Source organism: Glossina fuscipes, unplaced genomic scaffold (genome assembly GCF_014805625.2).
Source record: "Glossina fuscipes isolate IAEA_lab_2018 unplaced genomic scaffold, Yale_Gfus_2 3, whole genome shotgun sequence".
NCBI classification, from domain to species: domain Eukaryota; kingdom Metazoa; phylum Arthropoda; class Insecta; order Diptera; family Glossinidae; genus Glossina; species Glossina fuscipes.
In genome coordinates, this window is record NW_023998417.1 from 12,316,321 (window position 1) to 12,332,639 (window position 16,319).

The 16,319-nt window shown below is 34.8% G+C and overlaps 1 protein-coding gene across 7 annotated transcripts in view; it reads right to left on the reverse strand.

Moving 5' to 3' along the window:
* Nucleotides 1-15,813, reverse strand: part of LOC119634584 (putative uncharacterized protein DDB_G0277255) — a 106,121-nt gene extending 90,308 nt beyond the window's left edge. For 4 of the 7 annotated variants that reach the window (XR_005246965.1, XM_038028834.1, XM_038028833.1 and 1 more), the window contains exon 1: nucleotides 14,297-15,807. Coding sequence is in view for 6 of the 7 variants with exons in the window: in XM_038028834.1 (XP_037884762.1) it covers nucleotides 14,297-14,911 (615 nt within the window). In the remaining variant the exon portion in view is untranslated. Of the gene's footprint in view, nucleotides 1-14,296 lie in introns of all 7 variants that reach the window. The other 3 variants (XM_038028826.1, XM_038028831.1, XM_038028830.1) reach the window with 3 other exon arrangements.
* Between the last annotated feature and the right edge of the window lie 506 nt (nucleotides 15,814-16,319).

The following is a 16,319-nucleotide window of genomic DNA, read 5'->3' on the forward strand; positions in this document are numbered from 1 at the left end:
CTTTATAAAATCTCTAATATTTGTACCTGTGGCTGCTGATCGCTAGTTGATCTCCATTCTTGCCTCTTGAAATACATGGAGTCACAAATTTATCTGTTAACCAAATCTAAGGCTAGTTGTCTCAAGCAAATGTGTGCAAGAATGTCTTGCACACATTGAACACATGAATTGCAAACATCAGAAGAGACGAACCTTTGATGAATTACTTCTTTGTTGAATGGAAACTGAATGCGCATCTTTCATACTTCCAATGATCTTCGTTATCGAAAAAAAGGAAATTGCATCGAATGCAATTCATTGGAAATATTCTCTGAATTGATGCGAGTCGACTCATTAATAGGCAGACTAAACAAAATGTTCATTTTACAAATACATTCGACGAATAAAATTTTCATTCAAACATCTTTCGTGCTAACTATCCAATGCCACTTAACGTCATGATCTTTGTTTATGGAGCTTTTTGCCTCAAGAGTTTTTCCTCACAATTTTGTAAGCAAAAAACTAACAAATTTAACATTCCAACTACGCGGGCAAAGAAGAAATGCATGACGTCATATGGCATATGAAGACCGAGAGATTTTTTTTTTTTCTATTACTATTAATATTCTATTTTTAATATAACTAATTACTCATGAAATTTTCCCGATGCGTGTGACACGGTGACGCCACAAAGAAGTGATTAAAGAGAAAGATAGAGGGAAGGGAGTGATCGCCGTCTAATTAGTGTGTGCCTCGAATCCTAAAGCGTTCGAATTCCAAGATGAAATGTAGTTAACAAACTTTGAAAACATTATTGCTTGTAAGTCTTTTTTATTAGATCAATCAGTTAACTAAGCTTAGCTTATGGTTTTTCCAAGTCTTTGTTTTTTATGTGATCGGAATCTTTTGAGAGAAACTTGAGAGAAACGGAAGATACATGCGCAGCCACTTGATAGCATATATGTTGCCATCTTCCTTAAGAAACTCCATAAATATATGTTTCAGCAGAGTGACTTCCCACCCTATCTATTTATCTCTTATCCTCATTACGATTGCCATCACAACGAGCAGTTGTTGCCACAACATGCACTTTGCGTCACAATAAACAAACGCCTTTCAATTCCTACAAAGAATAATTTTTCATTCACTTTTCCGCACATTGACGTATGCGGACATATTAAATGTAAGTAATTAGATAAAATAAAATGATTGGAAAGCAGTAAGAAGGCTTCAAAGTAAATCTTAATCAATTTATTTATCCCCGAGTCATTGCCTCACTCTACATATGTAAGCACAATCCTAGTAAGAATTTGGGGTAAACATAAACTTTACTTACTTCTTACAGCTTTCACCTCCCCGCTCTAATCCAACACGAACATAAACAAAACTCTATTACTACTACTACTAATACTACTACTACTTCAAGAATACATAGACGTTTGTTTGCTTGTGTAATATCTAATGCATTTTGCTGCTTTTTATTAAGTAAATATATCCGCCCTTCGGTGGAAAGATGAAAAAACTTAGTTACAACGCAAAGTTCAAGGTTTCCAAACTTTTAACGGAATATAAACACTTGTTGTTAATTTGCAACCATTTCACATTCCGAGCTGGAAGGCTGAATGACCTTGCCTTAGGTGAAGACCATCTTATCTCTATTCCTTCCTTATTTCTCTTATTTCACAAAAAAATACGTTTTCATCGACCGAAGAAAACTACTGTAAGCGTAACACGTTCCGTGTGTGCAAGCATTCGAACGGTAAGAATATGCATTGACTAAGAAAAAGTCTACAATTTATAAACTGTGACATTGCATATACAAAGAATGACGTAATCACATGCTATCTCATCTGCATTTGTACTCAGCCGATTTTGAATGTAACTCGACATAAGAGTAAGAAGAAGAAAAGTTAAGTTGAATATTGCTGATCAACGAACGAAAGCACGGAGATTGTCTCCTTTGATAGACAGTTGAATATTTTCTCCCAACGGCCCGCCCACCATGTAAAAGTGAATACTTTTAAAGCACCCTACGTACTTCTGTAACAGCCATAGGCTAAATGTAGACTAAATATTTTTTTCTCCTCTTTTCTTAACATATACTTCTCTCAAAATGGGTAGGGCTCCCAGAGAATGGCACCGGTGTAGCCAATTTTTTACAATTTCCCCTCTACGTCAAGGCAAGCTTTTTCTTTTCCTAATATTTAGGCTTACTTACTTACTTAGGCTTAATATCAGCATTAGTATATAGCATTGATAATAAGATAAATCGATGTCTATGTACCTGATACAATCTGACAAACAAAGTCGCAATTGATATAGAGGCTAAGAACAGATGCTACGCAGCAAAGAGATTTGAGAGCGAATGTTCCCAACAGTTATGAAATGATTATAAATATTTAGCTAAGCAACAAACAAGGCAACAAACATACAACATTTTTATTTTGTGCCGAATATGTTTTCTTTGATCGTTTGCCTCTACTTGAAGTAGTTTGTGGGCTTAACGTAGCGCATAATTGCACAATACATGTGCGGCGTGCCAAGCTCTAACCATTGGTTAAGTAATAAATTATTGTCTTTCGAATCTGAAACTCTAAATAAATTAAATAATTTGATAGCCATGTCGACTAACCGAGGAGAAAAAGAGGCGAGGCAAAACGTACGGACAACAATCGTTATCTACAAAAGTACACTCATGACGCCATAATCTATAACTCATACAGCTGACCGACCATGTTTTCGCTTAATTATAGTTTTGACAAACCGATTGCTAAATTCAAAGTCATGCTGTCTTATATTACGGGAAACAACAAGACAACAAAACAACATGTTATCTAAGTATTACTCAGTCTGTAAATTAAAGATAAATTTTTTGCATTCAAAAAATTTGAAGAAGAAAAAAAAGGAAAATCTTTTAAACCAGAAAGGAACAAATTAGCTTAACTCTCTTCGAAACTCTTGGAAAATTCTTGTAAAACATGAACATGTGTATGATAAGAATAGCAAAACTCTGGCGACAACAACACTTGAAAACCTCCTAATACTGCAATGCAAATAAATATTTACACTGCACTCGTAGCAGACTGTTTACGAATTCCTTCTAAAATTTCCATTTCTAGAGAAAATCATGATGGAGAACAGGTTTCTTCTTCGAATATAACATCGATTTGTAATTCGATGACCGATCGCTGGGTAAAGCTGTTCGCAGTAAATTTAAGCTCAGCCCCCGTCAATCGTCAATAGTCGCAAACGAGACGCCAACAAAACTGTGACGAACGATGTATAAGATTCTAATGTTATTGCTATTGCTTGCTATGCATTCCATTGCACACTATTTCCCACGATGACATTGTACGTGTCATCTGACCTTAGAAAGCAGATGTAAACGTGTCATAGTTAAGGCTGCTCATTATTGTTGCGTTTTCATTTATTATTATTGTTTGTGTTTGATTGACAGACACACAATCATATCTAAGATTTGTCTCTGATCACATTTGATCGCAAAACATCTTAAACCGTTGTCATCGTAGCAACATTTTGTTGTTGTCATGTCTCGCTATTGTGGTCTGTCTCTTTTATTTATGTCATTGTCACTTCAGGCCTATGTCTAATAGACATTTATAAGAGTGCCCGTATCCTTACACTGAATATGTTAAATCTGCGATTCGATTTGTAACGCAACAAAGATTTCGTTTGCGAACTCTACACCGAATTTTGGTTGCTTTAATGCAGTTTTCTCATATTGACCGTTGCAGGTATTTCTCATCTAAAAGACGACTACAACTCATTAGGTTCGAAAGTTTTGCAATAAAAATGAGGCGAAATTGGGTTAACTTTCCAGAGAGAAGAACAGAAATTAAGATCCTACGGCGCGAAGTACATTGCAAAGCAAATTAGTTCACTAAAACGCTCCTGAAGAAGTCATCGAACACCGGAAAAAGTCACCAAGTATACCGAATCTTCTTTGTGGACTTCGAGAAAGTTCGAAAGAAGTTAGAAGCGGTGAAGATAGCGTATTATAATAGCATTGTTTCGCGGTAGATCAAGTTGAACACTCCTCACTCCAGATCCACTTAAGCGGATTTGCATAATAGAGATTTGCAGCTTGAACTCACGATTGAGTTCTTTGGTCATTAAGACTATCATTTGAGAAATGTCCTGATCGCAGAGCTTCGCCTCCATGGAGAAAGTGCAAGAGATATCTTGAAGACGTGATTTCAGGCAAGTCCTAGAAAACATTTCAAAGCCTACTTCAAAACATCCCCCAATTTCCAGGCCAGTTACGAAAAGCCCAAACACTACTCTTAGATTTGACCTTGTAAGCAAGGCGTGTGTCCGTCTGTCCATCTGTCCGTCTCTCTCTCTCTCTCTCTCTGTCTCTCTTGTTAAATTTTCTCATTCACTGCTGAAAAAAACCGATAGCAGCAACGAAATATAGTCTCCTTCCCATTTAATTGCAAAGATCTTTTCCATATGCTGCAAGCTGCAAGTAGTGTGGGTCCATGACTCTTCCCATGCTATACAATGTCGCCGTTTTATTTGATTTTTCTATTACTTTCTGTCAAATATTCGATTTGTGATTGCGGTTAAATTGGTAAACATGAGAACTAAAGCAAATACAGAAAAAATCGGCGCAAACTTTGCCATATATATGTACTTGATGATGAATGCGTTTGCATAGGAATATTTATATCGCTATGGGGTCTGCTTTATTGTTGCTTTTTGCACTATGGTGCTCTTGTGTACTTTAATTATTTGCAAGAGAATGCTTCCTGCTGTAAAAATCTATGCAATAAAAATGAAATTTACTCTCAACTGCTTTAACGATATGTACTTTCAAAAGCGGTAAGAACTTGCTTACAACTTTTGAGATTCTAACCAGCTTCATTCGAGTAATAAGTTGGGTATAATTGTGCTACGCCTTTTTTCTAATCATAATTTTTAGTCATCACTTCCCAAAATGTATTCCATAACTATATGCACTCCCTCTCACTAAAAAGTTCTTACCCACCATATACGCTAACAGGGTTCAAATTGTTAGTAGAATGAGTCATGACATAAATAGAAAGATTAGAAGATCTTTTGCAATTTCCTCAACTGTACTCTACAACAACTAAGAAATTTTTCCAATTCCTTTTGCGCAATAATTGGTCCGCAAGTTGTTGCCTTTTTCTATTCGACTGCAATAAAAGAGAAGTCGCTGTACGTTTGCTGTTGCATTTTTTGGTTTACAAACATAACGATCGAACTATTTGGGGTAACCTTACTGCTATACCTTAGGTCCGCTTTTATTTTGAGTAAACATGAATAACCGGACAGATAAGTTTCCCGACTACCAGATCAGTGTTCAATGTGATAAAGTTTGCTTTTATTGCGACTACAGTGAATCATACATAATTAGTAGAGACGTATGAGATACACACCCACTAGCCTGCGGCCAAACCTTCATCTCATTCTCTTTTCACATATCTTTCCGGTCGTTATCGTATCATACGAATAGAAGACATTCTCTGGGTAATTGGGAAAAAATGATCGTTAAATGAATGGCGAAGCAAGGCGAACAGCGCTTAAAGGCAATGCTATTTAATCACTATCTTGCCGGATGTAGAAGTAGATAAAAGTAGATGATTGATAACAAGTCATGCCAAAAAGGTCAAGGGAAGTAATGAGTTGCAATTGCCAAAACATTTCTGTGCATTATTTCAATTTCAAATCCGAAAAAAAAGGAAGATAAACTGGAAAGAAAATCCAGGGCTTGGCAAAAGCATACGAATTCATATAATGGACGAAAGATATTCATTTACATAAATCCACAGAAAGTCTCTGACTCTTTTATTCCGTTCTTCTAATTTGTGTTCATTCAGAGATTCAGATTTTTATTGCTATTTAAGTTTAAAGGTTTTAAGACCTTTTGTTTTCAACATATGTAGAACACACATATATGTGTGTACAAACTTGAAAGGGGAGAAGAAGAAAAAACAAATTTAACGGTTCTCCTTTTCTTTTGCACAAAAACGTACATAAAAATTGTTCTCCGTTTTACTTATTAAAATTTCACACATACCCGGGTGGCCTGTTATAAAACACGCCACACATGCCATATGTGCTCCTTTGGGTGGTGGCATTACAAACTTAAACGGTACACGAAGATAAAACGCATTTCACTTTTAAAGCTCTACATTATTGTTTTAATTTTTTTTTTTATTTTTTTTTTTTTATTTTTTTTTTTTTATTTTTTTTTTTTTGTAAATAGCACCAAAAACTTTTAAAAAAAACAGCTGTTATTCTCCGGCTAAAGGTTTCCATGTACTCAAGTTTTGTTTCATATATATATTGAGTATCGATCTCAAAACCAATGCTTCACATGCAACACAACACACAATGGCAATCTGTTGCTGTGCTTTTTTTTCCTTTTTCTTCTTTTTTTTTTTTTTTATTCATTTTCGTTCACACATAATACACAATGCGCGCAAAGCAACAAGAGCAACAACTACTACTACTAGTACAGTACGATACTTACATACATACCCACACACGCAAACTGAAATGAATTTCGCATTGTTTGTTACCGAGTCTGACATGTTGCTGTTATATTGTTTTCATTGCGCATACAAACACACGCACCTACAATACATGTGTGTGATTGTTGTGGTTGTTGCTGCTGATGGCTGATGCGTGAGTGTGTCGAATTTCATAAATGCATCTGTTTGCTAATAAAATATTTACGATATATTTTTTAAGCATATTGATGTAGCATCAACGAAAGCCAAAGATGGGCACACACATATGCGCACAAACACATAAGTAATTATATCTGTCTTTATATAATATCAGTCAAGTCAAAGCCTGTTTTATGCGTACTCAGGCATGCAATGAATTGCGGGGCACAAGGATTGCTGTCTGCTGCAATTTGCTTAAGAAAATTCATTGGAAAATTGTTGTTGAAATAATACACGAATTATTTGTTAAATTTTAAGCTTAAAAATCAAAAACAAAAAAAAAAAATGTAAAAGAAATCATGAGTTTTATATTCAGAATATTGCCTTAACATCAACAACAATTGCAGCAACAAATGCATTCTCGCACTCATTTCTTTCGTGTGGTCTTCAATTCACACTTCCCTGTCAGCCGGAACGGCGGGAACAGATAGCGACGCCAAAGTCACAAAGTCAACGTTCTTAAAAAGTAAGCACTGGAACAACAAGCGCTATTTCACAGTCTCTCATCCCCTACTCACCGTCAAAGTAACACTCAATGCACATGCCAAGAACTCGGCTTTACTAACACAAAAAAGGTTCAATTACTGTAAGGAATAGCACAGCACGGCTTGAGGACGGCCATCAGAAGAATCTAAAAACTTGTCATTGTTTGTAATTGGAATTTTTTCCTCCCTTTCTCTCTATCTGTCTCTCGATTCCTCTACCTTTCGTCCCCCTCTTTTCTTACCCTTCACTCCTCGCTGCCGGAGTGTATATCATATTTAGAGAGGGAAAAACTTGACGAGGTAAGATTTTGTTGTTGTTCCAGAAAATTGCACTTTAGCAACAACAACATTATTTCGTCTTCCAAAAGTATTCATCACCAAGTTATTCCAAAGACTCATTTATTAACATTGTCTTTCGTTTGTAAACATTGGCCGTAGGCGGCAGCGTAAGCGAATTGCTTATGAAAACGGGCAGTGGCTTACTTTCGCCCTATCAGGTATCTGATAATCTTTATGTTTTGCCTGAAGTCGTATCTATACTACCATCTAAGATAACCAGAGTAAGTTTTAATATATTGGTACATAATCTGTTACATAATCTGTTTTTCCTCAAATTACTTAAATAAGATTTATACCATTTGTGTGATGCTGAACATTGTACGCCTTGAGTTATAACGCACTTATTGTTAAACTTCACCATACTGAGACCACACACGTTTGATCAATCGGGAAATATATTAAATAAATTCTATGCGCTGTAAAAATTTGAAACATAAAAAATATATTTCTGTCTAATTAAGTTTAAATTAGCATTAACCAGTTGACTGTGTCGACCTCTTTAGCGATACACTCGTATACTCGTCAAATACGGAGCGTGTGTAATATGAGATTTGGTTGTAATGAAAACACTTGACAAAAATGTCAAAGTATTTTCTAAAATGCGTTATTATGACTGGGACGAATGGACGGATCATATATGCTCGTGATGCACAGTTAACTGATTAAGTTGTAAGCAAATATAAATTATAAAAGAAAATTTATTTCAAATAAACTTTTATTTAAGTAAAGACTTGGGTTTTAGGATTTCAATGTGCAAACGATTGCAACAATTTCACTAAAGGTTCCAATCGTTTATGTAAAGTGACGCAAAATCTAAATAATAAAAGCATCTTTTAACGGAATTCTTGTTACAAAATTTATTTTGTACTTTTTAGTTTGTTATAATACGCGCTCTACGCCTAAGCTAATTTGACACTCATAGTGACGGGACTACTAATAAGAACAAATTAATCCACTTCGTGACGTCTGCCACATTTAGTTTGGAATTAACGAGTGGATCTATACCTAAAGGTTTGTTTAGAAAAAAATTAATCCGACACTCGGTCACAACCGCACTATCGTCGAAACGTAAAGTATATGCGAAATGCCAACGTTATCAGACGTACGAAAATACCCGAAATATCGATTGGAAGCTTCCAAATTGACATGAAAGCAAGTTTAACAAATTGTTTTAATATCAACTTTCTTTTCACATGTTTACATACACGCTGTGCGAATTCCTTCAGTATGAGCAACATTTACTATGACCTTGGTAAGTCATGTCTCGTGCCCGTAAAACAGACAATAAACAATAATGTAAACGAATTTGAGAAGAGAACGGTAAAGCTCCTCTGGATTTCTCGTTTCCATAATCCTAACCTGATTTTAAGTACCTGCCGCAATGACTGCGGAAAGATTACGACGTACTTAACATTTGACATAAGACCATACGTCAAGCACACACACACTCACACACACACACAAACGTTGTCGTCCGAGGCTAAGTGGAATCAGTAATGCAAAGTCTTCGACTGTTAAGCACGCATTAATATTTCCGGGCCTTCTCTGTGCGCGCCACATGATTAGAAATTTATACCGAATATCCTTTGTCGCTCTTTCGCTCTCGCTCTCTCTCTCTCTCTCTCTCTTTCTCTCTCTCTCGGTATCTGCTGTTCCGATGATTGGTTTGCTTTAGTTACAATTAATTTTTTTTTAATTCAATTTTTGCCATCACTGAATTCGCATAAAGTAAATGATGAAATAGTTTCCGGTCCAGTTTGGTTTGGCCTTTTGAAAAAAGAAAATACAAAGAAGGCTTCAAACAATAACCTATCATAACATAAAAGAAGCATTGTTCGATCCTCCCCCATAACATAACGAAACGGTTTGTTGCGGGTGGTTAAACATGGGAAGTTTGTCAAAGCAAACAATACGCACAAAAATATAACGGTGACCCTCCTTCTTTTTCTTGCATTAACAGCGTTTCCCTATAAAGCACTTGTTCAACTTTGCTGCAAAGAGTCGCGTTGCCAATCTAAAATCTATATAGCAAAGGCACAACGAAAACAAAAAGCACACTGTATAGGAATTGAGACACGATTATTACATGCGTTCATGTTAGAGCTCGCTAGACGCACATACATCATATAATGAGGAGAACGGGAGTTGAAGCAATCAGACGGGCATTGCAATCATTGAGCCATATGTTCTAAAATGTTTGCATTTGTGATAACAAAGATGAGTAAAAATGTAAAAAAAAGGAAAAAATATGTCGATGTGGTGCTCGCATTCATCATCGTAATAAATATGATAATGATGACGATGACGATGACGATAATAATGATGATGACGAACAAACCCACAAATGTTGATTATAATGATAGATAATAATGACTACATGTGTATAAGCAAGTATGCGTGCGTATGTGTGTTTGTGTGTGTGTGTGTGTGTGTGCATATGTTGACTTATCTCTATATGATGAGCACCAAAAATTTTATGTTATTACTGTTGTACTGAAGTTGCCGTTTTATTATCTCTTGTCTGTGTCTTGTGTTGTCTGCTGCATCAACCAAACGAAACGAGGAACAGCTTAGCAACATTGTCGTCATCGTTCAGTGAGTAAACGAGTGAGTGTTTGAATTGTTAAAGAGAATGCATGGATGATGATAATATTATGGTTGTCGGTTGTTGGTTGTTGCTTGTTGTTCTTTTTATATCTTTTTTTTTTTTTTATTGTTGCCTACACACATTAACTTTGGTAATTTTATTCTGTTTGTCTGTGTTGTTGGATGCAGAACTTTATTGTACGATACACATTATAATGATGTGTTTGCTGAAAAATAAACAAAAAATCAACAACAGCGAACAATTCTCAACATCTACTCAATTGAAGTCAAACAAAAAGAAGAAGAAGAAGAAAAATAAGAATCGTAATGATAGTATAAGCCCGTCTGTGGGTTTCATCTTTTTTGTTTTTGTTTGTCATTACAAAAAATGCGAATTTTACCATCGAAAACCGCTCACTTTGCTTACGTGTTACATACGTATTATAGTAAATAAAGAAATGTATATATGTTTGTATAGTTTGTTTCCAGCATTTGATCATAATTTCTGTGCATGTGGAACAAATATATAAATACCACAAAGTATTTTCATATTAACTGAAGTTAACTTATAAAATTTTTTATGGCTTTTTATGAATCACTGTAGCGTTTCTATACATACATACATATGTATGTATGTACGCAATCGTAAGAATTAAACTAAATTTTTCCCCTCGTTTGTAACAAACACAAGCGCTCTCTTTCGAATTTTTACAACCAACTTCACGTTCATCACTTCGTCAATCCATGTAATGTAAAAGTAGCTCTAGGTTTCCCAAAACGCTAAGCAGGCCTCACCGTTTGGTAACAATTCTTCCTTTATTTAAGACTAGACATCCTCGAACTATCAAACCTAAGAAGATATATTTGCCACATTTCGAATTGAGCGTACGTGACGGACCTTTTAAAGCAAGTTTCAAAATGTTAAACGATAACAACGCTCTATTTGCCTTGACATCTAAATGTTGTATAATTAACATAATGTAAATGGGGGGTGGGCGAGAGATAAGGACAGTGTGTTTTCGCAAGGACATTTGATTCTGACGCTCACTTCAGATTATTGCAATAAGATTGCAAAACAATACTTGAGAGGGGGATGAAATTTAACAGACATATATTTCATTATTGCATTGCAAAACAAATTGATCAGCTTGAGACCACGCCCCCTTATTAAGCTACTCACAATTGACTCATACATAATTACTTATATATTGTTAGTGTTTCCTAAAAAAACTCAAGAGGTCGAGCATTCAAAAATCTCCTTAAGACGAAAGCATTCAGTTTGCACGTTTTTGCACGTAGGCACATATAAGCACATATATGAACACATCATTATTATTATTATTATTATTATTATTATCGTTATCATTATTGTTATCATTAATCGATTACGAGCATTATTAGTAATTGTTACACAAACATATGTAGGACAGTCTTGTGTCATTGGTTTTAAATGTAAACAAAATTTAATATTTTATAATTTAAGTATTCACGATCGTGTTTGCAAGTCTTCTTCTGAACGAATCTCTTTCTCTAAATCTATTTGCCTCTTCCGATCTATACGCGAGTTCAGGGCGTACCGATGAGTGCCCACGCAAAGCTATACACGAAAACTCAAATTTGGCCATAAGCACAGGCCTGCTCAAGACGTATAGTAATTTTCTACAATACAATCGGGATGTATGGTAAATAATTGCGCATACTTTTTTGTTGCGTGTGCAGGCACACGTAAATATATAACCATTAATATGCATGTAACTATATATATATATATATATGTAATTGTATTATTATAAAATCCCCTGCTTTTACTGCAGGTGTACATATGCGCAGATATCAAATACCTCAGTAATTTCCGAAAAATGCATTCATCCGTGACATTTCTCAGGTGCTACAAGCTACAATTTCTGTGAACTACTCGCTACAACGAGTGCTATATTGAAATTTTCCCATACACTTTCAGTACACTGAGAAGCAAAGAAACGCGGATAAAACTTTTTCTTTCGATCAATGTGCCATTCCACACATAACCCTTTTGTAGGTATATCATGGGTCAAAAAAAAATATTTATTTAATGCAACACTTGCGTAACTTGCGTAAATTTTTGAATATCTTTTATATGATGCTCAAGATTGTTTGATAGTTAGCTAATTAGTTTTATATTAAGTATAATATTAAGAACAATAGAAAGTGCCATATTTTGAGAAGTCCCAAGAAAGTCAGAAAACTCTGATAGTTTGCAGCAAAGGTTCACCGGACATTTCATATATTGTCCTACAACTTTGCCATTAAGTATTTGGGATTATTGGGTATTTGGCCCCTTGGAATTGAAGCAATAAAAAGACAACGGTCTTCGTATAGTTTTTCATGCGAGCTCGTGATAAGAGTTATGTGCATATAATGACTCAGTCATTGATATATTTCCTACACTCACTTTTAGCAAGTTCTGAGCTGTATAAATATATATATGTAATGTTGTTGTTTAAATATTAACAAATTATAAACAAAATATGAATAAATTATAGCAATAATTTGATAGCAGTTAGTTGTTATGACTTAACTTTTTGCGAAAGTCTCCAAAAACAAAAACAAAAAAAAAAAAACAAAATGGAATACATTGAATATCGAATTGATTGCAAGGAAAGTAAAAAGATTGGGAAGATGAAATCGCTTTGGAACGAATTGTAGATGCCCCACTACAAGACAATTATGCCCGCGTTGGATGCATAGGTCTTACCCTTTTCGAAACGCGAAGAAATTGATTTGACGGCCTGGAAAAGCCGAAGCTTTTTAAAAAACGTAAGCGTTGCTTTGATAAATATCGCTAAACAAGTCGTCAAACATATCTTGCTGGACGCTATAACTCCACCTGACTTTCTGTTGCTCATAGAGAATTGAATTTTTGCCTCAGTTTCCTCTAGATTTGAAATCTTGATCAAAGAGTGAAAAATAATTATTAACAAAGCTCATGTCACTTACTAAATAGCTGCCAAGACATTGACAAAATTTATATAAAATTTCTGAAAGACTCCGATTGTTACAAGCGGTTTGCTAAGATATATGGCCCATTTAAAGGCGAAAATATAACAAGTCAGCGACAACGGGTGATCGCACTTTGTTACCACCAAATGCGACCAGCCAAGCAGAACAGTAACAACTCAAACAAAATACACGAATTAACCAATACTACAGACATAACAACAACAATGAACAGATGCTTAACTCCTATGCACATGTAGTTGCTGTATATAATATTTACCCTTGCGGTAAAAGGGGGGGAGCAAAACAAAAGTGCATACGCCTTAAATCGTATGGTGTGTATATCGCCGCACCGACCAATACGTTCCCGAACGACCAAAGAAAAGATTTGTAAGGACATCGGGCCGTTTTTCTTTTATGCTTACTAAACCGACCTAAAAAACTAGTTTTTTTTTTTGCTTAATCTAATAAAGATTCGCCTCTAAGTCCAGAAAAGTGCGTTTAATTGAAATTTATTCGCTATACCCTTGCGTGTAGCTTTAACTGCGTTCTTCCGACAGATCGGCCGAAACCTATCCTTTATCTAAGTTTGCAAGTCCTTCACCAGAGCTACATTTCGAAATTTCTGTATCTAACGATCGCTAACTAAACCAAACAACTGTCTGGTCACGCTATCGAATAGCTGCATAAACTTTGTTTTTAATCTTTCAAACGGATGAATATATAAAAAGTAAACAACAAAAAGTTTGTTCCGAATTAATAAACATTACATGAGAGTCATGAATAATAATAGATCAACACACAGTTATAATATAGAGAGTACACACAGCACTATGGAAAATGCATCAACACAAATAAGCAAACAAAAAGTCGAGAAGAAGAACTTCTTTAAAATAACACAAAACGACAGATGTATTGTAATAGAAGGCACATAGTTATTATATCAGGTTTTTTCATGATATATCTTAAAAACTGAAAAATTCCGAGTGCGAGCATTCAGATTTCCTATCGAACTTTATATGTATGTCATTTGAGAAAATTTCTTGCAAATTTTCAGGTTAATTATAGCAAAAAGAACTGATATCAATCTTTAACTCTTTCTTACAAATAAAAGGCGTTGCTAACAATTGCACCTTTGGTTTACGAAAATTTTGGCAGACAAATTGAAAAATGAAAATTGATTAGAAATTAAAATTGCAATAACTAAGTTACCTTGGCAGCTTCCTCAGCTGCTTTAACAGCAACTTTAGCAACACCCACACCATCCGCTGAAATGGCATGCGTAGAAGGTGATGTAGCGTAAACAAATAATGGCAGCGAGTTAAAATTGCGCAATGTATCGCCCGAATCCTTAAAACGGCGACACAACAGCAAATTTTTATTAACCGATAAAGCGTTGGAGGCAATTTGCGCTTCCGGCTGTGTAAAAACGACATGTTGCTGAAGATGTGGTGGTTGGTGTCGTTGCGATGCTGTCTTCATAGCAACAATTGTTGCCGCCGTTTCTATTTGATTCACTAAGCCTACATTGTCTATAGTTGAGCCGCACCCCATATTTTCATTGCAATCGTCATCCATACTGCGATCTTTATGTTGACTTTCAGCGGTGGTTTTCTCAATGGCGGCTTCATTGTTTATGTCGTGGGGGTTATGGCGGTGATGATGGTCGATGATGGCAGCACAGCAATTATTACAGCTGCTGGCGTTTGCTTCCAATTTACGATTATTATAATGCATGGTTTGAGGATGAATGCTGGATGTACTGCATATTGTAACACTCGAGGTGTCATCTCCACCTTCATCTTCAAAATCTAATGTTGTTGCCATAGGAACGTATGTACATATGCTATTAAAATAGTATACATATATATATAATATTATCCAGGCTATCTGATGATTTTACTGCTGTGCGCGAACTTTCAATTCTTTACTATAAAATTTTCGTTGCTACTATGTGTAATAATCGTAAATTTCTTTGTTTTCGTAAGAACGTCGTATTCCTCTTAGAAAATTGGACGGTTGGAATTTGATGATTTTTTGGTAGACATTGCAAACGTCGTTTTGTTAGTAGCGATGGCATGGTGTTTCAAACACATGCCTTTTCATTAACGTCGTATTACTATATTATTAACGTTATTATTGCTCTTGGACGAACCGCAAAAAAAAAAAACATAAAATATTTTTTATCACATAGACGTGAGGTTCTTAAGCCTTGTTGTCTGATCCTGTTTTTAATACATAATTTTCTTTTTACACTCACCCACACTCATGCAATTAAACTGGGAGTTAACCGAATTCTCTTTTTTTCCTTTTTTTGCAAGCATATAAAAAATAAAGCATATAAAGCAATAAAAAAGTCAACGAATGGAATACGAAGCTAAAAGTTTTTTCAGCAATTCACGAATTTTAATGAAAGGAGTTTATATATTCTAAGATCTATTTTTCAATTAAATAAACTGTATTCTATATATCTGTATGTTTGATTTTTCATATGAATACACACACGAACACATGTATTTGAACATGAGCAAAAATCTTTTGCATAAAAATTGTCTGTAATTTTTTTCCAATATGCAGACACTTTCTACTCTTCTTCTTTTTTAAAATAATATTCTTAAATTTTTTTATTCACTATTACCCTTAACAGCTATCGAAACTTAATATTTATTATTCACATTGCTAGTACTTTTACAAAGAACGTCTTTCTCTCTTCAATTATTAATTTTTTCATTTTTCACCGCTGTTTTTTCTGCCTATGACCTGACGAGGAATAAAAATTGACAACTTATTGTTGCTTATTTTCTTTTCCATCCGCAAAATAGTGTTGCCATGCTCAACACTTGTTTACTTTTTTATCTTTAGTCTATTGAGTTGCCGCAGTTATTAATTCGCAAAAAACAACGGAATATATCTAACGCCAAGTTATTGATAAAAACTGAAAACTTTCAAAATGAGAAATTGATTTTTTAATTTTTTAGTCGAAAGTAAGATAAATAATACAAAAATTTATTTTTTAAAGCAATTTAATGTCTTATTCAGTTCCGGTCTGTTATTTTCGTAGTAATTATATAATTGCGTGGATGCCCAAGAGTTTATTTCCTATTTAATATGTATACGATATTATTTCCTAGTAGAATAGCTTTAATCAATGTCTCATTGCAATTTCTTTAATAATCAACTCTTTATTATGTTGTAAAATTATAAATTATCTTTATAGAAATATACACAAAAAAAC